Source organism: Callospermophilus lateralis, chromosome 10 (assembly GCF_048772815.1).
Source record: "Callospermophilus lateralis isolate mCalLat2 chromosome 10, mCalLat2.hap1, whole genome shotgun sequence".
In the NCBI taxonomy this organism is placed as follows: domain Eukaryota; kingdom Metazoa; phylum Chordata; class Mammalia; order Rodentia; family Sciuridae; genus Callospermophilus; species Callospermophilus lateralis.
In genome coordinates, this window is record NC_135314.1 from 75,600,579 (window position 1) to 75,627,738 (window position 27,160).

The following is a 27,160-nucleotide window of genomic DNA, read 5'->3' on the forward strand; positions in this document are numbered from 1 at the left end:
TTCTAATATCTCCCAGTTACTATCAAGAAGTCTGCAAGTAATTCTAAATAGAACCCAGCCCTAACAGTCTTGCTGTTTGTCCCCTGCAACTAAGCTACTATGTGACCCTTACAAGGATCAGTCTTAAAAAAGAGATCCCAGAACACGTGGGAAAAGAGGTTGGCAGTGTCTGCAGCCAACTCCCTGGGAAGCCTGGAATTTTTATCGGCTTCTACAAGGTAATGCAGGTATCCAATTCGATAGGGAATGTAGGCTTTTGTAAGCACAGCAGATCTACCCCAGGAAAGGGTACCCAAGACCACACTGTACTACCAGCTTTAAAAAACAAACAAACAAACAAAAAAAAAACTTTGTTAGGATCCTTAGCGCACACTGGGAAATGCAGTTGAAGTCTGTTTAGCCTCTTGCGCCCTTATAATACATTAAGTGTAAAACAGAGACCTTCCCCCCTAAATTTATGTAAAAATATATGCAAATAAAGCTAAATGGCACTAACTACCCCTTCCCATTTCTTTCCAACACGATTGGCTCATCATCATACATGCGGATCCTTCCAGAAAAATCCTGCTTATTCCTTGGGTAATTGCGGAGGCGGGGGTGGGGGGTGGGGGGCAGGGTTTTATAGACAGAAAAGAAAACTTATAACATTGAATGCCTTAGGTATTATAATCTTTGTTATGCCTGCATTTTCATGTGAATGTGTCCAGTGACATTTGCTAAAGCCTGAATATCTGATGCTTTTATGTCAAGTATCTCAAGGTAGACAAAAACGAATTCATTTACCCTTTGGGGTGTCTCGGGAGGGATAAGAACTGCCCACCAGCTCCTACAAGTGGCTCTTCGGAACACGGGAAAGGGAAAAATAAAAAGGGAAACTGCCAGGACTTAAGATGGCCGCTCAAAACCCCTTCTATTTCCTAGGAAAGTCCTACCCGCTTCCAAAATGTCTGCCCGCAGTGCTGACGTCATTTGATCCGCTCCCTCAAGCCAGAAAGCGAGAACACTCCAATCCCGGCTCAGTCCACGCCCTTGGTTTGCGTCACTTCCGATGGTGCAGCAGCCATTTTGTCAGTCGCGAGCGGATCCCGCGCGCTGGAGAAGTGCAGTTCCCCCTGGTTACCAACTCGTCCGTTCTCCCTTCACACTCCCGGCGCTGTCTAAGAGCGCTCACCAAAGGCGGAGCCGTCCCTCCGCAGAGTGCGGCCACTGCTGTTGCATCTACCCGGGGCTAGTGCGCTGTCTTCCTCCACCACCACTGACAGGCGCCCTCAGGGAGCCGTCGTCCGCGATGTCAAGCGAGGAAAGCTACCGGGCCATCCTGCGCTACCTGACGAACGAGCGCGAGCCCTACGCGCCGGGCACCGAGGGCAATGTCAAGCGTAAAATCCGCAAGGCTGCTGCCTGTTACGTGGTGCGCGGCGGGACTTTGTACTACCAGCGGCGGCAGCGGCACCGCAAGACCTTTGCGGAGCTAGAGGTAGTGCTGCAACCGGAGCGGCGCCGGGGCCTCATCGAGGCGGCACACCTGGGCCCTGGCGGCACTCACCACACCCGGCATCAGACCTGGCACGACTTGTCCAAGACGTACTGGTGGCGAGGTTAGACCTGACCCGCGGCGAGGGTGCGAGACGGCGGCAAGGCCTGCTAGCGCGGCCTGTTGGCCCATCACGAGCTGGAGGGTCTCGGACGCCTCTTGCCGGGCCATCCCGCGCTTGGTATCGGAGCGGCTGCCAGGCAGAGTCGAGAGGGTGGGGGACGCGAAAGGAGCCGCACTTCCCACAGGAAGAAGGCCGGGAAGCTGGGGGCGGACCCTCGCCCGGGGTGGGGCCAAGGGGGCTTCCCCGGGGGCCGGGCCAGCGGCAGGGAGGGCGGGACGCCCGTGCCGGGCCGACCCGGCCCGCCTCTCTAGGCAGCCCCGGAGGCGGTGGCGCGGTCCCTCGAGAGGTGGCTGTGGTGATTGGCCCGGGATGCTGCGGCTTTTGCCTTTTAAAGTCTGCAGATGATTTTGGTCGGGGACGGCTGGAGCCCAAACCTGGCTGCTATTTCCAGTGCAGTCTGCGCGCGTTTTGGGGAATGGGTTTGAATTTTGCTGGATCTACTGGCCTTATTAAGATTCTCCCTCTATGGCGTACATAAGGAATAATCAATTTGTGTGTAGACTGAAAAAGAGTAATCGTTGAACAGTCATTTTGAATCTCAAGTTAAAAGACCATCAGGTACTTTTAATTCCGAATGTTTTAGTGTTCTTCCCCCTGATTCTGGGAACTTGGCGGCACTTTGTATACACAGAAAAGATGAGGATACTGTAATTGTTTTTACTTAATTGTCAGAATTTAATCTCTAAAGTTTCTTAACTCCTTGGAAACCAGTTTAGTAGAGGAGAGCCGCACGGTGCCCTTGGGTTCTTAACCACCTTCCCTTTCCACAAGTTGGAAAATACTAAACCACTCAGAATTAGTTTATAGGCTCATGTTTGAAGACGCTTTGTCAAAAAGGAAGGATTCTTCTACTTTCTGTAGGACTCTGGAGAAATTAAATCATGTCCTTGTTATTTTTTTTTTTCTTTAAATAAAGAAATTAGGCTATGGTCCTAGTTTCTAAAGTTTTATTGTTTTTTTATGAGCTTTGTGCATAAAAACTATTCATTTACAAACTTTTGTTTTTTAGAGAATTCTTTTTCGTTTTCAAAACAGTTTGGATCTATATTCTCAAAGGCTTTCCCTTTTCTATCTTAAACGAATATCTGAATTAAATTACTCTGAAGAGTAAATGTAGGGTGAATGCAAGCCACCGTTAGGTTCATTCAGAATTTTTTAAATTCTTAATTGATTATCTTGGTGATATCTAATCCAGTTTTTGTTTTTTGGTTTTAGTATGCCTTGTCTTAAAAGACGGGGTGGGGGGAGGACCCTGAGACTGTTTCTGTTAGCTTAATTTTAAAATGAAAGAGTTATATTTGTAGTTATGTGGAATTTCAAAATCCCTGAAAACTTTGAGCAGCTAGCTATTCTCAAAGTATAGGAAACCCTGGAGGAAAAGAAGGTTAAAATCTGCCAGGTTAAAATTATTTTATTATACTAATGAAGCATTTTTTTTTTAATGCATTCTCTCCCAGACATACAGTGGAGTTTTCCACAGGTTACATGATAGATGTTATATCACACCAGATTGAAGACAGACACACCCATAATAGTCTTTTGTTAAGCCACACATTTAAAAGATTTTGCAAAAAATGTAGGAGTGCCACTCTTCTCAACCTTTTTTAGAAGTGTTTTTCATAAAAATGCTACTGTGTCGATGTATAATGGGTTTATTACATTATTGATCATCATGCTATTTTGTTTTAATATTTCATCATTTAAAATCAGAATTGCTAGTAAGCATAAGAGCAGTGTACCCTCAATTATTAGCTATTATTTTTGACGTGTGTTAACATTTCGCTTGTTTATAATATTGTTTCCTTATCATAGTCTTATTAGATTAACAAAACTACAGAGGAATGGATATATTTTTCACTAGTCAATTTCTTCCTATGTGGTTTCAAAATTTGTTAAATCTTAAGCAACTTACATAGCGTGTTTCTGAGTAACAAAGAAGAAAGCTTAAGTTTGATTCTAGATCTAAAGGTGGCATTTACAACAGGTATTGGCAATGATCTAGAACTGATAATTGATAAAATAAGCATTTCTAACTAACATTTGTTAATGAACTACATGGTTTCCCAACACTATAAACTACTGGGAGGGTCATCTGGCATCCCAGGTATTTCCCTGTCTCATGCTGTTTGGTGGCTGCTAGGGGGTTGCTATGGGTCCCCACCTAGCCTGACTGAGTCAGGGACACCTGGTGCAGCAGATCTCTCCTCTTATTTGTAGATAAACAACTTAGCAGGGTGGGAATGTGCCTAGGACTGCTCTGTGGGTCTTTCCAAGGACAAAGGTCCTGTCCCTTCCTTGGACAGGCTTTGCTCTGAGGTAGAGGCTGATTTTTCATTCCCCCCTTTGTCTGGAAACTTGGGAACCAATCATGGGGAACTATACTTTGAATTGGGCCTTTTCCAGGCCAGCAATATCTATATGATATACTCTTGTCATTGCTGGGCAGCTGTGGTAAGTAGAAGATCCCATTCAGCCATAATGATCATTATGTTAAACGACCAAAACTCTAAAGTGTGCTGTGTTGGTAAGCGGTGATGTTCAATAAGTTATGTGTATTAAAAGCATTTTCTACTTAGACATTTTCAAGTTAAGACGGGTTTATTGGAACATATAACCTGTTGTAAGTTGAGCATCTGTACTTCTGAGATTGGAAAATCTGAGTGAGAAACTGTTCCTCAGGCTGATGATCCATTAAAGTACAGGTTGTATCTCTTATCCAAGGTGCTTTGGACCAGAAGTGTTTCTTATTTCAGATATTTTTAAAATTTTGAAATATTTGCATATACATAATGAGACATATCTAGGATAGAACCCAAGTCTAAATGCAGAACTTATTTTTTATATGCACCTGATACACATACCTTGTAATTTTATACAGTATTTTTGGTGCATCTTAGATGAACGTGGCCTATTACAGGAAATCAGGTGTAGTATTTTCCACTTCCAGGCACTCAAAAAGTTTCAATTTTGGATTTTCAGGTTAGGGATGCTTGACCTAATTTATATCTCATTACTCAGTAAATAAATAACCTTTTATTAGTAGCTTGACATCCAAAGAGGTATCACAGGGACCATCTTGGGAAAATATAGAAACTTGAATTGTAATTGTTAGTTTTCTAAAAATAGCAAAAGGACTTAAAGTCAGTAAACATAATCTAGATATAAATACAACCTCATCTTTATATTCTTAAATCATTAAAACATTTCTCATTGAGTAAGGAAGTTATTTAGGAGAAACGGAGTAAAAATTTTGCCCTAGGTTAGCATTTTTTAAATAATGTTTTTTTTGTTTGTTTTTAAATATTCTTAGTTGTAGATGGACATAATACCTTTATTTATTTTTTATTTGGTGCTGAGGATCGAACCCAGGGCCTCACACATGTGAGGCAAGTAAGTGCTTTACCACGGAGCCACAACCCCAGCCCTAAATCTTAAGGTGATCCTATACTGAACCAAGTTTGGAAAACAGTAGGTGAACATATTTAAGCAGATTTTACTATTGGGCCTCCCTATTGCCCAGTGGTGGAGCTATTTGTTCACTACCATCTACCTGTCTGCTCTTTCTTTCTAATTTTTTTAAAATATTTTTTTAGTTGTAGATGGACACAATACCTTTATTTTATTTGTTTATTTTTATGTGATGCTGGGGATCAAACCCAGTACCTCAAACATACTAGGCAAGGGCTCTACCACTGAACCACAACCCAGGCCCTCTTTCTAATTTTTTATTTTTGTTTTAATTTTTAGTACCGAGATTGAACCCAGAGGTGTATTACCACTGAGCCACATTCCCAGCCCTTTTTATTTTTTATTTTGAGACCAGGTGTCACTAAGTTGCTAAGGGCCTCACTCAGTTGTTGAAGCTGGCCTTGAACTTGTGATCCTGCTACCTCAGCTGACATAGGCATTTGCCACCAGGGCCTGCTGCCCTTTCTTTTCTTAGTAGTTGATCCTAAGGCTGAAGTTATTACATTTCCCAGGCTTCCTTGCAGTGGATATGGCCATATGTCCGTAGGTTTTCCTATTTGTTACTTTTCATCCTTATTCTAGTGACTTCTGTGTATTTTCTCCAATACAGTCTGAACTCAGCCAGTTAATAATTTAATCAGACCTCTGATTATGGAGATTATGTAAAACATACTTAAATGTGAAGAATTGTAAAATGTTTAGAAATATATCCAAGATTAATTAGAAAAAACTTCTTTTAAAATTTAGGATATGGAAATTTCTTTCTTTCTTTCTTTCTTTTTTTTTTTTTTTTTTTTTTTGGTACCAGGGATTGAACTCAGGGGCACTCAACCACTGAGCCACATCCCTAGCCCTGTTTTATATTTTATTTAGAGACAGGGTCTCACTGAGTTGCTTAGTGCCTTGCTATTGCTGAAGCTGGCTTTAAAATCTCAATCCTCCTTTCTCAGCCTCCAAAGCTGCTAGGATTACAGGCCTGGGCCACCATGCCCAGCTAGGATATGGAAATTTCCATAGCAGTACTTCTTATTCTCTAAGGCTATGTTTTCACTTACATATTTCTCTCTCTTTCGTATACCCATTGTTTTTCATTGTGATAAAGTACAAATAACAGAAAATATATCATTGTAAGTATATAGTTCACTGGCATTAAATACATTCACATTGTTGTGCAATAATCACCACTGTTTATCTCCAGAATCTTTCATTATCCTAACTCATTTAGTCTTATTTAACTAACCCATTTACTTTTTTTTTTTTTTTAAACTTATCTTTATTTTGTTCATTTACCTTTATGTGGTACTGAGGATCAAACCCAGTGCCTCACACATGGGCTTGCTATTATACCTTTTATTCAAATTGATTTGTTCTTAAACACAAAAATACAACTTCTGTTGGTCTCTAGAGCTATGCCTTTTATATATCAGACCCGTTGTCACCATAATGAACCTTGCTGAGGATCTTGTCATTTCTTAAAGATTATCCCTTTTAAAAAATTAATTGAGGATTATATTTTCACCACATGAATTTTGGTCAACACATTCAGGGGGAAGAAAGTCTTCTGTGAACCAATAAATTTGACAGTTTCCTAGGCTGAATAGATTTCTTTTTATAGAAGTTAGTATTTCTAACACAATGTCAAGTTATGTGTCTTTAAAATGAGAATATACTTTTCTGAATTTATTAGTTCAGTGAATACTTTTTTGGGGGAAGGTACCAGGGATTGAACCCAGGGGCGCTTAACTACATCCCTAGTCCTTTTTGATATTTTATTTAGAGACATCAGTCACTGAGTTCCTTAGGGCTTTGAACTTGTGATCCTCCTGCCTCAACCTCCCGAGTCACTGAGATTACAGGCGTGAGCCACCACACCTGGCTCAGTGAGAGAGAGAGAGAGAGAGAGAGAGTGTGTGTGTGTGTGTGTGTGTGTGTGTGTGTGTATTAAACCCAGGTCTTAAGTTTGCTAAGTAAGCCCTCTACCACTGGGCTAAGTTCCCAAGCGCTTTTTATTTTTAATTGAATCCAGAGGTGCTCTACCATATCTCTGAGCTACATACCCAGTCCTTTTATTTTTTATTTTGTGATAGGGTTTCACTGAGTTGCTAAGGGTCTCACTAAATCGATGAGGCTGGCCTCAAAACTTTGGATTCTGTTGCCTCAGCTTCCCAAGTTGCTGGGATTATAGGCATATGCCCCTGGGTCTGGCTTTTTTTTTTTTTTTTTTTTTTTTTGGAGACAGGGTCTCTAAGTTGCTCAGGCTGGCCTCCAACTTAAAAAAAAAAAAAAAAAACATTTATTTTTTAGTTGTGAGTGGGTACAATACCTTTGTTTTATTTTTACGTGGTGCTGAAGATCGAACCCAGTGCCTTACACATGCTAGGCAAGTTCTCTACCCCTGAGCCCCAGCCCTAGCCTCCAACTTTGATTCTCCTGCCTAAGCCTCCTGAGTAGCTGGGATAACAGACGAACCATCACACCCAGTGTTCAGTAATTGAATACTTTTTTAAGAGTGGGATACAATATAAGTTAGGAAATACTGTTTGAATACTATCCAAAGACTGAAAGTATAAGGAATTTGGCATAATTGGACATCTTAAAACTTTTCAGGAATATGCTATACACCTCTGTATCATTATTACTGGAAAATAAACTTTTATTTGATTTATTTGGGTATGAGAGGGATAGGTTTCTGCCACAAGATTGTACAAACATGTTCCTATGTAAGTAGCATAACTACTAGCTCTGCCATTTACTTAGTATGACTTGGGATTAGTTACATACCTGTTAAGGCTTCGTTCTTCTCTTCAGTAGAATGGTTATCAGTTGTTCCTGCCCTATAAGGACATTGGGTTTGTGTCTGTGAATGTATATAAAGTCTTTCCTGCTTGCCCAATCACTCTACCCTAGCCTTTTGAGTTGAAAGTTGAAATTCAGAACAGGCTTTTGTCAGTCACTTGTATACAATCAACTTTTGTTACTTATGCTGCTGTTATTTCATATACCCCTAAAATCTCATAACTTTCAAAACTAAAGATTTCTTTTGTGAGCTGAAGTTGTAGCTCAGTGGTAGAGCACTTGCCTAGGACACGTAAGGCACTGGGTTCAATCCTCAGCACCACATAAAAAAATAAATTAACTAAATAAAGATTTTAAAAAATTTTTAAAAGATTCCTTTTACATTCTCACTATATAAGTTTTTTTTTTTTTTAAGTTGTAGATGGACACAGTACCTTTTATTTTATTTATTTATTTTTATGAGGTGCTAAGGATTGAATCCAGTGCCTCCCAGGAAAGTGCTCTGCCACTGAGCCACAGCCCGAGTCCTTATTACATTTTGATTGTAGTCCTGTTCCAGGCTACAGATCGACTCCCCCCCCCCTTTGTCTCTCTGTGACATAGGTTAAGGAACAGCATCCTGCTAGGACATCATCCTAGTTTTTGAGAAAGGGGACAAAGATCAGGGAAGTGATGAGAAATACTCAGTCTTCGTAAAGCTTCTGTTCAGATATGGCACACATTATATCACTTCATATTCCACTGGCTAAAAACCAATGCGTGGTCAAATCTGAAGTCAGTGGGATGGAGAAGTATTATACTTGAGCTGCATGAAATTGTTTCTGTAGGTCAAAAACAGTTGAATATTTCACATATAGTCATGTATTGATTTACAACAGGGATAAATTCTTGAGAATTGAGGAATTCATTGTTAGGCAATTTCTTGGTTGTATGAACATCACAGAATGTACTTATGAATCTAGATGGTATATCCTATGGCATACCTAGGCCATATTATAATCTTATGTGGATCAAAGTTGATTGAAACCTTTTTATAAAATTTGGTAGTAGGGATTGAACCCAGCAGTGTTTAACTACTGAGCTACAACCCCAACTCTGTTTTTTATTTTGGGACCTGGTCTTGTTAAGTTGCCTGGGACCTTGCTAAGTTGATGAGGCTGGCCTTGAACTTGTGGTCTTCCTGTATCAGCCTCCCAAGTCACTGGAATTATAGGCATGCACCACCACAAACCCACCTCTGAAACATCTTTATGCAGTTTATGACTGTAGTTTTGTTACATGGATGCATTGTAATGCATATAGAGTTGAGTATGGTGATATAATTATCTTATGGTGGAGGAAGTGAATAGGAATAAAAAACAAACCTCATGGAAGTCACTATCATTTATATCTATTTACTTTTGAAAAAAGTATCTAAAGAATTCCACATTCTTTATGGACATGAGCGTGTTTATACATGCAGTTGAACATACATAGTATACACAAATAATGATATATTCTTCAATTTTCAAAAAAAAAGCATTAAATTTGACTTATTAATTTTTATTTTTATTGTAGGTATATTAAAGCAAGTCAAAGATTACATTAAACAGTGTAGCAAATGCCAGGAGAAACTAGATCGCTCCAGGCCAATATCAGATGCTTCAGAAATGTTGGAAGAATTGGGGTTAGACCTTGAATCTGGAGAAGAAAGTAATGAATCAGAAGATGACCTGAGCAACTTTACTTCACCTCCATCTACAGCCTCTAGGTCTTCAAAAAAGAAGCCAGTTTCCAAACATGAACTTGTATTTGTAAGTGGTACTTTCCATTCAGCTTTAACATTTTTAACTGATATATTACTGTTTGCAGTCTTGGTGAGTTTTATTTTTTAAACCACCGACACTGCTTTACTTGGCATTGATGTTGAAGATTTAACAGGTCTTTATGTCTGAGGTAGAGCTAATTGAATAAGACAAAATGGGTTATATAGTATGTTGTTTTATAAGCTACAAGTATATTAGTATAGTCTTTTTATTCATTATAAATATTCTTGTTATTCTCCAGAATGAATTTAGTATCTTGTTGATTTGTTGTAAATCCCTCCACTTCACTTCCTTTGTTATGATAATATTGGCACAGGTAGACAGAATACTTTTTGGGAGCAATCTCTGGGACATGCAGCAAGGTAAAAATTACCTAGCTCAGTTTTGGGTAGTAGTTTTCTGGGTTTTTGTTTGTTTTTTGCCTCATGAGTGTTATAAATCACCAAATTTCTGAAAAGTAAGAAGAGGTAGCAAGAAGTGAGATATACATTTTTCTTAGGTTAAGTAGCATAAACATAGTAGAACATAGTGACACCTTTTTGTTTAAATATATAGGTAACAGAGAAAAAATATCAGCTTATTTTTTTCTTAACTGTTAAAACAGTAAAAGTACAGATGATTCCCATATACATATATGTATATGTCATAGCGTGTGTGTGTGTGTGTGTGTGTAGACACATATATATATATAGTGTTGTGTGTGTTTGTGTGTATAATATGAATAAAATACTACCCCCATCCTGCTCCGGTGCTGGGTGGCTAACCCAGGGCCTTCTACACATTAGGCAACCACGCTACCACTGAGCTATATTTTCGTAATACACCTCTTGACATCATCTTATTTTGACAGGTTGATACCAAAGGAGTGGTAAAACGATCTTCTCCAAAACATTGCCAAGCTGTCTTAAAACAACTGAATGAACAGAGACTATCCAATCAGTTCTGTGATGTTACTTTGTTAATTGAAGGAGAAGAGTACAAAGCTCATAAATCTGTTTTGTCTGCTAATAGCGAATATTTTCGAGATCTTTTTATTGAGAAAGGCGCTGTTTCAAGTCATGAAGCTGTGGTGGATCTTTCTGGTAAGAATTTTGTAATTCCTTGATTTTTATTAATTAGTACATTCCAGAAGAGGGTTGTGTGTTTATCTGTGTGTCTTCCAAAAACAGGATTTATACTAAAGTAAAGGCCTATTTATAAAAGCAGACCCTAATCAACTGAAAAATTCCTTCTTTTTAGCAAGGGTTTTAAGATAGAATTAGGAGAAAAGCTTGTATTATCACTGCTTCTTAGTTCTGACAGTTGTACCAGAATTATTATTTCTTGGATTTCAACTGTTGAAAATAGTTTGGGGGGAAATCTACAACTGTATCAATATTATTACATTAATTGAATATGTTGCCTGTTTATATATATTTTGTGGGACATGTGACTATACATAGAGTATTTCTGTAAGTCTAGTTTTTGCTTTTTAAGATTAATCACTAGGCCAGGCACAGTAGTGCATGCATATAATCCTAGTCACATGGAAGCTGAGATAGGAGGATCTCAAGTTCATGGCCAGCCTCAGCAACTTAAGGAAACACTGTTGAAAAATAAAAAAGGGCCGGAGATGTAATTCAGTGGTAGAATATTCCTGGATTCAGTCCCCAAAAGATTAATCATCAGAATCATTAGGTTAAATTGTCAAATAAAAATAAAAATGCCAGATAAGGTTTTTTTGGTTATTGTAAGTGAATAGTTCTCCTTTCTTTTGGCCTTGATAGAATATATATATTAGCTTATGAATCAACAGATGAATCTTTGGGAAGAATTAAAACAGGTAACCTCATTTGCACATTTCATCATAATATAAACTTGTTACAGTTTTTATATTATTGGTTTCACTATTTTTGCCTTACATTTTTTAAATCTCTCCTAGGAAGACAAATACAAACATTTTTTTCTTAGCAGTAGCTTTATGATTGCATAAAGCAGAAGTTTTCGGTTAAGCATTTATTCTGTGCAAGCAATTAGCCTAAACTCAAGATTATATTCTAGATTTGGTGTCCTCCCTGCTCCCAGGGTTTGGTGACTCAAAGGAGAAAATATGCCCTTTGCTGAACTATCTTAATAATTTAGTTTTCTTTTTATGTTTTGTTCAGCAAATGTAATATAAGTCTGTAGCAGGTGAATTAGATACTATTTAAAAATATATTATCTACTTAATAAAGATAAAATATATATAGACTATATAATGTGTACAGTATAATTTTATCTGTTTGTGGGTTTTTTTGGGTTGTTGTTGTTTTGGTACCAGGGATTGAACTCAGGGGCACTCAAAGACAGGGCTTCACTGAGTTGCGTGGCACTTCACTTTTGCTGAAGATGGCTTTGAACTCAAGATCCTCTTGTCTCAGCCTCCCAGAACACCAGGATCACAAGCGTGCACCACCATTCCCAGCTATCTGTTTTTTAATATAGTTAAAGCTAGTTAATGTATTTGAATTTGTCACTGTTTTATGTTCTCTCCCACTCAAGACCATAAAGATATTTTCACATATTGTCTCTTTAAAAGTTTTATAGTTTTTCTTTCACTTTTTAACATCTAATCTATTTGGAATTCACTTTTGTTTGAGATAAGTGAATTCATTTTTGCTGTATAAATCACTTGTCTGTGAACCATTTAGTGAAAACTTATTCCTCTACCATTCATTAGTCATGCACATTGTACTATAAAACTTTTTTATGTTTGGGAATAATTCTAAATCCTCTGTTTTGTTCTTTGGTTTTCTCGTCCTGCACTGTTATTTGGTCTTAATTATTTTAGATATGTAGTAGTAAGAAAAGTCTCCCCTTTTTTTTGGTACTGGGGATTGAATCCAGATGCACTTTACCACTGAACCATGTCCCCAGCCCTTTTTATTTTTAATTTTGAGACAGAGTCTCACCAAGTTGCTGAGGCTGGCCTTCAATTTGTGATCCTGTCACCTCAGTCTCCCAAGTTGCTGAGATTACAGGCATGCACCACAGTGCTTTGCTTCCCATCTGTTTTGTTCAGGTGGATCTTAGCAATTCATAACCCTTTGGTATTTCACATAAACTGTAAAATCAGCTTGTTGATTTCCAGCAAAAAGAAAAGAATGAGTGTATTTTTATGGGGATATATAGAATCAGTAAAGTTTTAGAAATTTATCCATACAGGTGCTATATATCTTTTCTTAGATTTATTCCAAAGTATTTTATACCTTTTGGTTCTATTTTGATGTTTTCTTTAAACTGTATAATTTCCAATTTATTTTTGAATATAGCAGTTTTATATATGGTTCAATTTTGCTTGAAAAGTGTGCAATTTTTTTTTTTTTTTAGTTCAATGCAGTATTCAATATATTGTGAATTAGGTCAACTTTGTTAATTTCTTTTCTTTTATTTTTCTTTTTGGTATCAGGGACCTAAGCTAGGGGCACATTACCACTGAGCTACAGCCTCAGCCTTTTTTTTTTTTTTTTTTTTTTAAATACCTTTATTTTATTTGTTTATTTTTTTAGTGGTGCCAGGGATCAAACCCGGTGCCTGACGCATGCTAGGCAAGCACTCTACCACTGATCCACAATCCTAGCCCCTCAGCCTTTTTTTAATATTTGATTTAGAGACAGGGTCTCGCTGAGTTGCTTAGGACCGTGCTAAGTTGCTGAGGCTGGCTTTAAACTTATGATCCTTAAGCCTCATCCTCCTGAGCACCTGGGATTACAGGCGTGTGCCATTAAGCCTACCTTATCTAATTTGTTTTGTTTTTTTAAATAATTTTTTAGTTGTTGATGGACTTTATTTTTTATTCATTTATATTTGGTGCTAAGAATTGAACCCTGTGCTTCACACATGCTAGGCAAGTGCTCTACCCCTGAGCCACAACCCTAGCCCACCAGTTTATCTAGTTTATAAATCATGATTGTTAAGAATTTAAAATGACTTTTGAAAGTAAATCCTTAAGCATATTATCGTATATGCTTCATTTATATCATTATTATTTCATTCCTTAGAACCATTATAAGCAACCTATAGCCCATAGGCCAAAATCCTTTTCCCTCTTCATAAAGAAAGTGGTATTAAAACACAGCCATACCCATTGTATACATATGATTTTCCAGCTATGACATCAGGGCTGAGCATTTGTAACAGACACTTTGACACTTTATGACCTACAATATTTATTATTTGATTCTTTTCAGAACATTTTTTGCTGACTTCTGCCTTAGATCTTGCTTTTTATTTTTAGTTGTGGGAACATTTCATTATTTTTTTTGTACTGGAGATTGAACCCAGGGGTGCTTTACCACATCTTCAGTGCTTTTTATTTATTATTTGGAGACAGGGTCTTACTAAGTTCCCCAGGCTGACCTTGAATTTATGATCTTTCTACCTCAGCCTCCCTCAAATGGAATCACAAGGTATATGCTACCATGCCCAACTTCAAAAGTTTCTAGGGGCTGGGGATGTGGCTCAAGCGGTAGCGCGCTCGCCTGGCATGCGTGCAGCCCGGGTTCAATCCTCAGCACCACATACAAAAACAAAGATGTTGTGTCTGCTGAAAACTAAAAAATAAATATTAAAATTCTCAAAAAAAATTTTCTATATGGGCTACTATTATTAACATACAGCTGTACTTACTCGAGGTTAGGGAACAGGTTGGTTGAACCCTACCTACTTGCCTACCTCTCCCCCCCACTTTTTTTTAACCCTCCATTCTCCAGCAGCTGTTTCTTGAATGAAATTTAAGAAACCCCATGGTTCTAAGGAGTACAGTTTGAAAATGACTGCCTTACAGCATCTCTTGAGGTAGTAAGTCTACTATTTTCTGCATTAGGTATTAAGAGACTCAGCTCATAGAAGTGACTTAGTCAATGACTTAGCTTAATAAGCAGCCAGAATAGATAGTGAGTCCAGGGGTAATTTCAGAACAAATGGCCATAATTACCTTTTATTATATTTTGTATTGTCATAATTCTATATTATTTTTATACAGTCGTGTAGTTATGATTGACTTTTTTGTCCCCTACCTTTCTTGTCTCATATAGGTTTTTGTAAGGCAAGCTTCCTTCCTTTGCTGGAATTTGCCTATACTTCTGTACTAAGTTTTGACTTCTGTAGCATGGCTGATGTGGCCATTTTAGCTCGTCATCTTTTCATGTCAGAAGTTTTAGAAATTTGTGAAAGTGTACATAAACTAATGGAAGAGAAGCAGTTAACAGTATACAAGAAGGGTGAAGTACAGACAGTTGCATCTACCCAGGACTTATCAGAACAAGGTGGAGGTACAGCACCTCTAGTGGCTAGCAATGAAGGAACCACAACTACTTTATCTAATGAACTTGGGGATTGTGAAATTGTACTACTGGTAAATGGAGACTTGCCAGAAGCTGAGCAGAATGGAGGGCTAGTACGACAGCCTGAGCCCCAAGTTTCTTCTGCACCTGAATCTGCTCTGTCATCTGTAGAATGTATAACTGATTCCCATCCTAAAATGGAGTCTGTTGACTTAGTAACTAAAAACAACCAGTCAGAACTAGAAACTTCAGAAATCAGAGAAGATGGCATGGTTTCTAATTTTCATCCTAAACTTTCAAAAGAGAATGTAATCAGTAGCTCTCAAGAGGACAATGATATGGGAAATGACTCATCAATTGAAGAAATCTGTGTTGATGACATTTTGAAACAGAGGCAGAACTTTGGTCAACCTTTAAAAGATGAGGAAAATCTAGTTACACCAACAGAAAAGACAGACTCTGGACCTGATGATGATACTTACAGAAGCAGGCTTCGGCAGCGTTCTGTTAATGAAGGAGGGTATGTCCGACTTCACAAAGGCATTGAGAAAAAACTACAGAAACGTAAAGCCATTCCCAAGTCAGCAGTTCAACAGGTATGATGTAAAGAGGGGTTGTCCTTTGTAGTGTTACCTTTAAGATGAAAGTGTTCTAATGATGAACTTAAATCTATCATAAAAATAACTTGCAAGGGAGATAAGTACAAGACAGCAACTTAATGTTTGAAAAAACAATATTAATGAGATAATATGAATTTGAAGTGTTTTGATCAGAAATTTATAACATGAATCTTGACTTCAGAAACCAAAACATGTATATTTACTTAGATTGGTTTCTATTCCTTAACCAGGTAGCCCAGAAATTGGTTCAAAGAGGGAAAAAGATGAAACAGCCAAAAAGGGACTCTAAAGAGAATGCTGAAGAAGTGTCCCATAAATGCGGGGAATGTGGAATGGTTTTTCAGAGACGGTATGCCTTTATAATGCACACACTGAAACATGAAAGAGCTAGAGAGTACAAATGTCCAGTAAGTATCTGAAAAGCTAACCAAAGATGGCTCTAAACTCATGAATAGAATCCTCCTTACCTTACTTAATGCTTGGTTATTATTTCTACACTGGTACTCTATATATTTATCTCTTATTTATTTATTTATTTTTTTGGGGGGGTACTGGGGATTGAATTCAGGGGTACTTGATCCCTGAGCCACATCCCCAGCCCTATTTTGTATATTTTTTTTTAATTTTTAAATTTTTGGTTGTAGTTGGACACAATATTTTGATTTTATTTATTTCTATGTGGTGCCGAAGATTGAATCCATGGCCTCGCATGTGCTAGGCGAGTGCTCTGCCGCTGAGCCACAACCCCAGTCCCCTAATTTGTATTTTATTTAAAGACAGGGTCTCACTGAGTTTCTTAGCACCTTGCTTTTGCTGGAGGCTGGCTTTGAACTTGTGATCCTCTTGCCTCAGCCTCCTGAGCCGCTGGGATTACAGATGTACACTACCGTGCCTGGTGCTGTCTTCTCTTACATTGCTGTAAGGATCGTCTTCTGATTCATACATTTCATTTACACGCCCCCACAAAAAAAATATTCAGTGATTCACCTTTGATTCCACAGTATAAGGGATTCATCAAGACAATAGTGAAAGAAAATCCCAGATGGAGCTATGTACCAAGCAATAGGGAACAGCCAGAGCAGATTGAAATAGAGCATAATGCTTTGACAGATTTCTAGTAAGTGATGATGTGTTCTATGGTGAAAATTTTTTTTTTTTTTTTTTTTTTTGGTACTGGGAATTAAACCCAGAGGTACTTTACCACTGGGCCACATCCCCAGCCCTTTTTATTTTTTATTTTTGAGAATGAGTCTCACTAAGTTGCTTGGGGTCTTGCTTGGTTGCTGAGGTTGGCTGAACTTCAATCCTCTTGCCTTAGTCTCCCAAGCTGCTGAGACTGCAAGTATGCGCCACCATCCCTGGCTGATAATGTGTTTTAAATTTCCTGCCAGTAGATAATTGGAAGAAGAGTTTGGTGATGATAAGGGCTGGGTTGTAACTTTGTGTTGGAGTGCTTGCCTAGCCTGCAGGAGGCCCTTGGTTCAATCTCCAGTACAGGGGTAAGAAAAAAAAAAAAAAGGAAGAAAGGATCATAGAATATCAGGTAGCCCAACTTTAATAACATTTGCCTCCTAATAAAACAAACTCATTAGATATAATTATAAACTCATTAGATATAATAGATTTAATGTGATATGACTATATTGTTGAATGTAGGGAAATGGATATAATCACATACATAGAGAAATGAAGGAGAAAAATCAGTTTTAATTATGTGTGTTACTTAAGCTGCAAAATAAGCATTAAGAGAAAATGAGGGGAAAAGTTAACTCTAGAAGTAAAATATGATGGAGATCATGGGCCAGGAGACCAGTTTTTTATATTTATTTATTTATCTCTTTGTTTTTGTGGTGCTGGGAATTGAACCCAGGGCCTTATTCATTCAAAGCAAGCACTCTACCAACTGAACTGTAGCCCCAGCCCTTATTTATTTATTTATTTATTTACTTACTTACTTATTTATTTATTTAAGTTGTAGTTGGACACCTTTATTTTTATTTACTTATTTTTATATGTGGTGATAAGGATAGAACTCAGTGCCTTGCACATGCTAGGCAGGCAGTCTACCACTGAGCCACAACCTCAGCCCCCTTATTTATTTTTTTAAGAAAGAAAAGTTTTAGCGGGGCATGGTGGCGCAAGCCTGTAATCCTAGCTGTTCGGGAGTCTGAGGCAGATGGATTGCGAGTTCAAAGACAGCCTCAGCAGAAGTGAGGCACTAAGCAACTCAGAAAGACCCTGTTTCTAAATAAAGAAGGCTGGGTTTGCTGTCAGTGGTTTAGCGCCCCTAGGTTCAGTTCCCAGCACCAAAATACATACATAAATAAATAGATAGATAGATAGATACATAAGTTTTGAGCCGGGCATGGTGGGGCATGCCTATAATCCCAGCAATTTAGGAAGTTGAGGCAGTAGGCTTGCAAGTTCCAGACCAACCTCAGCAACTTGGCAAGAAGACCTTGTGTCAAAACATAAAAAGGGCTGGTGATGTAGCTCAATGGTGAAGTACCTCTGGATTCCATCCCTAGTTAAAAAAAAAAAAAAAAAAAAACAAGTTTTGGACTGGGAGTGTTTTTCAGTGGTAGAGTGCTTGCCTAGGCTGTGCAAGACCTGGGTTCTGTTTCCATTCCCACCCTCGCTAAAACAATTTTATGATCCCAGATACTTAAGAGACTGAAGGAGTAGGATTGCAAGTTTGAGGCTAGGCTCAGCAACTTGATGAGACCTATCTCAAAATAAAAAGGCCTGGGGATATAACTTTGTGATAAAGTGCCCCTGGATTTAATCCCCCGTGCTTCCAATAAAAGAAAAAGTTTCATAGGTGATAAGGCTATATAACTTTGATTTTGACAAAAACAAAAATTTTCATGACTCCCCATCAACTGCAAGATAAAATTCAAGGACCATCACTGTCTTAATCTTTCTACTTTTTTCAACCTCTATTTCTTCTCTATTACTGTTCATTCATATAGTGATGATATTCCATCTGTCTGTATTCTGCTATTTCTTTAAGACCTAACTTAAGCCCAGTCTTTCCTCATTTGCTCTGATTATTCCTTTATCTTAAATTCTGAATTTTTAAAGATACATATTTTGTGCTATAGTTAGATTTTAAACTTCCCCAAAGTAGGTCCTTAGTTATATGTGGATCTTTCATCATTATAATCTGGTACCTAGCATATTGTCTTTTGCCCAATATTTGTTTATAATTGAATGATTGTAATCAGAAATAGAAGGTTGAAATAAGTTGTTTTGTTTGATATTTTTTAATGGAAATATATTTAGACAGAATTTTTTTACTTTTTCTTTAAGTTATGTAAAAAACAGTTCCAGTACAGTGCCTCATTGCGAGCACACCTTATTCGACATACCAGAAAAGATGCACCAGCATCGTCATCATCCAATTCCACATCTAATGAAGCTTCAGGAACATCATCTGAGAAGGGCAGAACCAAACGAGAATTTATTTGTTCCATATGTGGAAGGACATTACCTAAACTATATTCTCTCCGAATACATATGTTAAAGCACACGGGTGTAAAGCCACATGCATGTCAGGTAAAGTCATAACATTTATTTTGTTATTTAAAGAATGCTGAAAATGAACTATGGTGATGAGTCTGGTCAATGTGTATTCTAGAGTCATTTTACTCTTGTAAAATGTCAGGAAAGATGTATATTTTCCTAAGTTGCCAAGATTAAGGGTGATTCCATATTGTATTCTTTAATTTATTCTTTAAAGTTGTCATTTGAAAGAAATTCATTTAAGATGTTTGTGAAATTTATTGGGATCTGGAGGATCTGCTAGGTGAGATTAGCCGATTCATCACCCTAATCATCCCTTAGTCCTATAGGACCAACCTCGACTAAAAAGGAGCTGATGACATGGGGCTGGGGCTGTAGCTAAGTGGCAAAGTGCTAGCCTAGCACATGTGAGGCACTGGATTCTATCCTTAGCACCACATAAAGAAATAAAAACAATACAATAAAGGCATGCTGTTCACCTACAATCAATCAATCAGTAAAACTGATGGCTTAAACAAATCTCCTTGGTTAGAAAAAGTTCTGCCCAAGATATTAATTCTTCCCTGTTGCTGAGGATTGAGGGTATCTAAATACCAAAATATGACTCCTAGATAAAAGAATCCCATGGTTAGTCAGCTTTGTGCCATTTGGAACAGTGAAAAGTTTCTAGTAACATTTACTGTTTTGCATGTAAGCATGACCCTTATTTTTTATTATTGAATGATTTTTGAACCATTAAAATTTTCATTATTTCTTTTTTCTTAAGCTTTTTATTATATGAAAGCAGAGTACAAGAAAATGAAATGAACAGCTAGGGATGGTATACATTCCTGTAATCCCAGCAACTCTCGAGGCTGAGTCAGTAGGATCAAAAGTTCAAACCAGCCTGAGAAATTTGGCGAGACCCTGTCTCAAAATAAAAATTAAAAGAAAAAAGGACTTGGGATGGGTGTAGCTCAGTGTAAAGCACCCGGCATCGATATGCATGGTACCAGTAAAATAAAATAAAAAGAAAATGAGGTGAATCCTCATGTACCCATCATCATACTTTATTATCAGCTCATGGTCAAGTCTGTTTTATTCATACTGTCACTCACTGTTCTTCTCCCTGCTACCCCAGTTACTTTGAATCCAAGTGCTAAGAATCATTTACAAATTTAAATATCAAGTATTAGTTGGGCCTCTTGTCTTCCATTGTAACACTACTCAAAATGTGTGACCACGGAAGAAAGGTACAGAATTAGAGAGTAAAGAGTATAGAAATGTGTAGATATTTGACATTGTTTTGACATTTTTGTAATATTTTAACAAAAATGCCTCCCAAGTGGATTGAGGAAAGAAAAAATATTGGTTCTTCATCACAAAAAAAAAAAAAAAAAAGGCATTATTTTGTTTGGTATAGGAGGAAATGAAAGTATTATGTTTTTGTTGTTATTGTTGTTTGTTTAATTTTTTTGTACTGGGAATTGAAGCCAGCAGCACTTAACCACTGAGCCACATTCCCAGTCCTTTTTATTTTTTTTTTTTTCATTTAGAGACTGGGTCTCGCTAAATTGCTTTAGAGCCCTGCTAAGTTGCTGAGAATAGCTTCGAACACGCTATCCTCCTGCCTCAGCCTCCCGAGTTGCTGGGGTTACAGGTGTATGCCACTATGCCCCCAGTGAATGTATTGTTCTTTTTTTTTTTTTTTAAGATAGAAATGGACACAATACCTTTCTTTCTTTCTTTCTTTCTTTCTTTATTATTTTATGTGGTGCTGAGGATTGAATCCAGAGCCTCACATATGCTAGGCAAAGTGCTCCACCTCTGAGCTACAAACTCCAGCCCCGAATGTATTGTTCTTAATTAGACTTCCATGTTTCTTAAATTTAATGTATACTGTTTACCAATCTCACAAGGATAGCACAAAGTTTTTTTATACTTTTTTAAGTTCTCTAGTGGTCACACTGGAGATTTAAGAAAGATAACATCAATATTTATTAAATACTGAATCAGAAAAGGGCTGTATGAGCTAATGTCTTTGGCATTTGAATTTCAACTTTCACTTTGTCATTTTGCTTATATTTTTAATTAAATTAAGATTTGACACATTGTATTAGTTTCTCTGTTATTCTTTAGAAACAGCACCTATCTCTTTTTTTGTTTTACTGACATGAACACTCCTATATTAGGTCTGTGGAAAGACTTTTATCTATAAACATGGTCTGAAATTACATCAGAGTCTCCATCAATCACAAAAGCAATTCCAGTGTGAACTATGTGTTAAGTCATTTGTTACCAAACGGAGTCTTCAAGAACATATGAGTATTCACACAGGTAATGAGAAATTTATATTAACATTGTTACATTATATATGCTTTAATTTGCTATTATATTGATTATGCCTTAATTGTACCAGGAATTACATTGAGATACTGATGGTTGTATGTGTGCAATTTTTTAAAATTTGGACAATAAAGTTAAAAAGATTTTCTTCAGTCTAGTTACAAAGCTATCTTATGTGTGTTAAAATGATCATTGTTTTGGTGTAGAAAAATGTGTATTTAATGTCAATGAAATGGTCATGCTTTTAAAAACCTAAGTGTTAGACAGATGTAAATGTCAATATGATAGATGGCTTATAATTTTATTAGAATTCTTAGTCTACATGTACTATAGAACCTCATGACGGTTCTATAGATTTGAGAGGTAGTAGAGGTTTTGACAAACTTTTTATAAAATCCTTACCAAATGTACTATAGAACCTCATGACGGTTCTATAGATTTGAGAGGTAGTAGAGGTTTTGACAAACTTTTTATAAAATCCTTACCTTAAGGGGGGGCATGGTTTCATGCCCCCCCTTAATAAAACAACTTCTGAAATATGACATATATAGACTTGTGTTGAAGGAAGACCTGATTGTTGTATATGTGGCATGATTTTTTTTTTTTTTTTAAACAGGAGAGTCCAAGTACTTTTGCTCAGTTTGTGGAAAGTCTTTTCACAGGGGCTCTGGACTCAGCAAGCACCTAAAGAAACACCAACCAAAGCCTGAGGTTCGAGGCTATCATTGTACTCAGTAAGTATTTAATATATGAAGCATTCAATTAATTTTATTTTCTTTGTTATTTGGTTTGTTTGAAAGTTGTTTTCAAAAGAAAATATTCAAAGATATTATTAAACTATAATTTTGGTTTACTCTAGATTTTAATCAGTCTAAATGTTTCACTGATGTATGAATCATATATCATACAGACCACTCATTTTAGAGATTATTTTTATATGAACTACCTGGGGGTGAGACATAGGAAACAAAAGTTCATAGCCAACCAGAGTTACTTTCTAGGCAGTTCCTCTGAAATGCTGAGCATCCTGCTAGTTTCTCCTTCCTTCCCATTCTTTTTTCTTCTCCCTTTTCATTTTCCAAAGCTTGCTGAAATTTCTCTCTCTCTCTCTCTCTCTCTCTCTCTCTCTCTCTCTCTCTCTTTCTCTCTCTCTCTCTTTTAATAATTGAAGTTAAATTCATATGAAATTACCCACTTTAAACTAGGGAGAGTTTAATACATTACAATGTTGTGCAAATATCACCACTAAATTCCAGAATTCCTCCAATATTTAGCCAAATAGTTTACAACTCTGCCTTAGCTTTCGCTTCCTGTTTGTACAGATCCCCAAGTTTAGCCCAAAGGTCTTTTCAGGTCTTTTCTGAGCATGGGCTCAACCTAAGTAAGCATATGGACTTCTAGATACCCAGAAGAGATGAGAGATTGTTTCAGAGTTCATATTCCTCAAAACATCTCATTTCTATGCTTTCAATTTGTTTATTTCAACAAAAATGTTCTTCCTTACCAGAATTAGCAATGCTCCTGCCAAAACTTCCCAAGTAGTTGACATCATAGGTTTATACCATCATGCCCTGCTACTTTTGATGGGTTTCTAAAGATCCCAGTAAAGCTGATTCTGATTATTGATTGCACCTTAATTAGTCTTATTTTAAAACAATACATTTTTCATTACAAGTGGGAAAAAAATAACCAAAACTGGTTGAGTGAAGGGTAAAATCTAGAAGTCTCAGATTTAATGTAAACTGGTTTCAGATTGATTTGTACTTGATGTCTCTCAGGCTGCAAATGGATAAAGCAGAGACAGTGGTTTGAGCTTCACATCCTCAACTTCTACATTGTCAGGGTCCTTTTCTTGGTAGTTTCTACAAAATTCTTGAAGTTCACTGTTATTAGATCAAATTAAGTCACTGAGAAATCACTATGGCCAAGGGAATGCTATTCTCTGGTTTACATAGGCCTGATTATTCCATCCCTAGGGTTAGGGGTGAAACCTACCTTCAACACATGGACAGAGAATAAAAGGGGTAAAAGCAGGGAACAGAAGTGGGAGGAGGAGAGACAGACAAATTCCTTCTTTAATAACTTTTGGGAACTCTATGTGATTCTTTCTCAAAATATGTAGTGCTCTAGAAATAAAAGAATTTAAACTTATGCATTCATGATACAAAATTGTAAAATTGGGGAATTCTTTTATGTTAAATTGAAATTATTTTGTGGAATTCTTGGAAACTTAGGAATATACTGAATTTGTAGAAACTTCTTTTAAAGGATTAAGGTGATCCAATTGGGTAATTAAACTTTATTGCAGATGTGAGAAAAGTTTCTTTGAAGCAAGAGATCTTCGCCAGCATATGAACAAACATCTTGGTGTAAAGCCATTCCAGTGCCAATTTTGTGATAAATGTTATAGTTGGAAGAAAGATTGGTATTCCCATGTGAAGTCTCATTCTGTCACTGAGCCTTACAGGTGGGTAAATTTGAAAAGAAACTGAAATTAATCAAGAAATACATGTATTTTGATTCTTAGGGCTTCCGGTGCTTTGGAAAAAGCAATTTAGGTCTTTTCCTTTATTTTAGGTGTAATATATGTGGCAAAGAATTTTATGAAAAAGCTTTATTCAGAAGACATGTAAAGAAAGCCACCCATGGGAAAAAAGGGAGAGCAAAGCAAAATCTGGAACGAATATGTGAACAATGTGGAAGAAAATTCACTCAGCTGAGAGAGTATAGGAGACACATGAACAACCATGAAGGTAACTATATGTGATACCATAAACATCTAAATAGAATAAAAGCCAATCCAGTAGTGATTCTTTCTATCTTTGAAGATTTATTCAAGTGACAGAGGTGATCCTGCACCTGAGAATATAATTACTTGAAAGCTGCTTCCTTATTGTAGGATTATAGGATTGCTGCAAAAGAAAAAATGAGATTTTACACAGAAACTCAGGTTTTTTCTAGTAACTTCTATCCATGGAAATATTTTTAGTGAGATTATAGTGCAGAATCTTGCTTATTCTAAGGAAAACCATCAGGTGCTAAATAAAAGATTGCCGTACAGGGCTGGGATTATGTTTCAGTGGTAAGAGCGCTTGCCTATCATGTATGAGGCACTAGGTTTGATTCTCAGCACCACATACAAATAAATAAAATAACAACAAAAAATATATTTAAAAAAAAAGATTGCCATAGATGCCTGTAATTCCATCTACTTGGGATGTTGAGGGAGAAGGATTATAAATTTGAAGCCACCCTCAGTAATTTAGGGAGACCCCTATCTCAAAATTAAAAGAAAAAGGAAGGAAGGAAAAATACTTAAGATGTAACTCAGTGGTGGTTCAAGATCAAAAGGCTTACTGATTACTGAACTTAAAAAAAATTATTTTCCAGGCAATTTTCTTATGGTACTTGCTCCTCACCAAACATAACTTTTTTGTTTGTTTGTTACTAGGAGTTAAGCCATTTGAATGCTTAACATGTGGAGTAGCTTGGGCCGATGCCCGATCTCTGAAACGCCACGTCCGAACACATACTGGTGAAAGGCCTTATGTCTGTCCTGTGTGTAGCGAAGCCTACATAGATGCTAGAACACTTCGTAAACATATGACTAAATTCCACAGAGACTATGTGCCTTGCAAAATTATGCTGGAAAAAGACACCCTTCAGTTTCATAACCAAGGAACTCAAGTGGAACATGCAGTTAGCATTTTAACTGCAGACATGCAGGAACAAGAAAGTAGTGGTCCTCAAGAACTTGAGACTGTGGTGGTAACAGGAGAAACCATGGAAGTTCTTGAAGCTGTTGCAGCTACTGAAGAGTGTCCATCAGTATCTACGCTTTCTGACCAAAGTATTATGCAAGTGGTTAATTATGTGTTAGCACAACAGCAAGGACAGAAGCTATCTGAAGTTGCAGAAGCTATTCAAACTGTTGAAGTAGAGGTGGCACATATATCAGAAGCAGAATGAATATAGTAGTGACAAAAAAAGAGCATATTTATACTGAACTCACAGAACATTTGTTTACAATTTCATGTGACTATCCACTTAAGAGTTTATATATGTCAAGGCTCTGGGCTATTGGTGACATTTCTAAACTCTTTGGCCAATGAGTTCATAGAAGTCCATTTACTGTAAAGAAATTGAAAACAAATCTATATGATGGTAGTAGTTTATCATGGTATGCCCTTTATGAATTAATGTTTATAAACAACTGTACTAAATTTAAAGCTGTACAGTATCATTTGTATTTTGACATTATTATATATTTTGAGTTTATAAAAGGCTGCACCAGTTGGCTTTTCTTCTGTTTTATTCTGAAAATATAGAGGTTCTGTGATTTCAGTTGCCCTGTTTGTGAATTAAAAAGCCAATTCTAATATAAAGCATTTCAGTAGGATGCTTAGGTGTATTACAGTTTTAAAATGCTTTAAGATCTGTGATTCTTGCTATTTATTTTAACCCCATGTCAGGGGTTCTTTATTCTGTTTTAAAGCACTTAATGAGTTACATGTTGTAATCAAGTTTGCACAATATATTTAAAGATATGGGAAACCCATAAATGAATAGCTAATTTTAATATGCCATTAAAATGCATGAGATGCCTTTTAAAGCCTTACTATACTACTATACTATCTCTTCAAGGCAGGTAATTGACAATGTGAAAAGAGTACTGTCAAAAATTGTTGATGGGCAATTTCTCCTTGATAATGTAGGAACATAAATAAAGACCAAAAAAAAAAAAAAAAACCCTCATTCTTTTGTTGAAGAATGAACGTTACATTTCATATGTTTTTAACTTTTGCATCATGTTTGTTTCATTTTGTTGAAAAACTGAAGTTGAGAAGTAAGACAGCAATATAGACATCTACAGTGGTCCTGTGGATATCTCATAATTGTCAAGTAATTTTCAAATATTGAAAATTCTTTAATGTTGCCCTCTTCATAGTATACTACTTGAAAAAATTAATGGATTATGGTCCTTCCAAATTGTTGAAAATATTTTGAAAAGTTACCTCAACACTAAATTAATTCATGTGTTTGATTTTTGAATTCCCACCTCTCTAAGCTATCCAACTTTATGATTTTCAAAATGACCATAGGGGAAATGCCACATTTCTCTCTAGGAAACTACCATTCAAGCTATAATTGTTAAAATTAAGCTTTTAGGTATTAGAAGGTGTTATAAGGTATAAAATTAAGATAAGCAAATTATATGTAAATCATTCCTATAGCACAAGAAAAGAATGTGCCTTGATGTACATATATTATTAAGATGCTTATTTCAGTTTACTTTTAAAATGGCTTTAAGGATAAAGAATAAGTGTGACAGCTGTGCATGCATTATACTTAGATATGTAATATTTGCATTTGCAAATTTTTCATTGTTTTGATAGCTGTGTGGCTGAGTTTTAAGAAGTAAATCAACATACAGTCCATACGTTACAATGGCTGCTTGTTTATTGTATCTTTCAGTTCGTGAAAAAATATTTCAATCGATTAAAATTTGGAATTGTGTCTTTTATGTTCCATTTTCACTATTGTTAATTAGATTTAGTTAATTGTATAAGATAATTAATGTATGTCATAAATATGTAAATAAAAGATGTTGACTCTTGCTTAACAGCATAAGGTTTGAACTTGAGCTTGTCACTATTTCT

At 36.8% G+C, this 27,160-nt stretch overlaps 1 protein-coding gene across 1 annotated transcript; it reads left to right on the top strand.

Annotated features, from left to right (window-relative positions):
- Positions 1-1,065: 1,065 nt before the first annotated feature.
- Zbtb11 (zinc finger and BTB domain containing 11) lies at positions 1,066-27,058 on the top strand. The gene is made up of 11 exons (XM_076868796.2): positions 1,066-1,598; positions 9,480-9,715; positions 10,578-10,809; positions 14,782-15,626; positions 15,881-16,057; positions 18,963-19,208; positions 21,347-21,491; positions 22,117-22,234; positions 23,809-23,967; positions 24,078-24,253; positions 24,952-27,058. The coding sequence occupies exons 1-11, from the start codon at positions 1,289-1,291 to the stop codon at positions 25,467-25,469; spliced, it is 3,162 nt and encodes a 1,053-aa protein (XP_076724911.1). The 5' UTR covers positions 1,066-1,288; the 3' UTR covers positions 25,470-27,058.
- Positions 27,059-27,160: the final 102 nt, after the last annotated feature.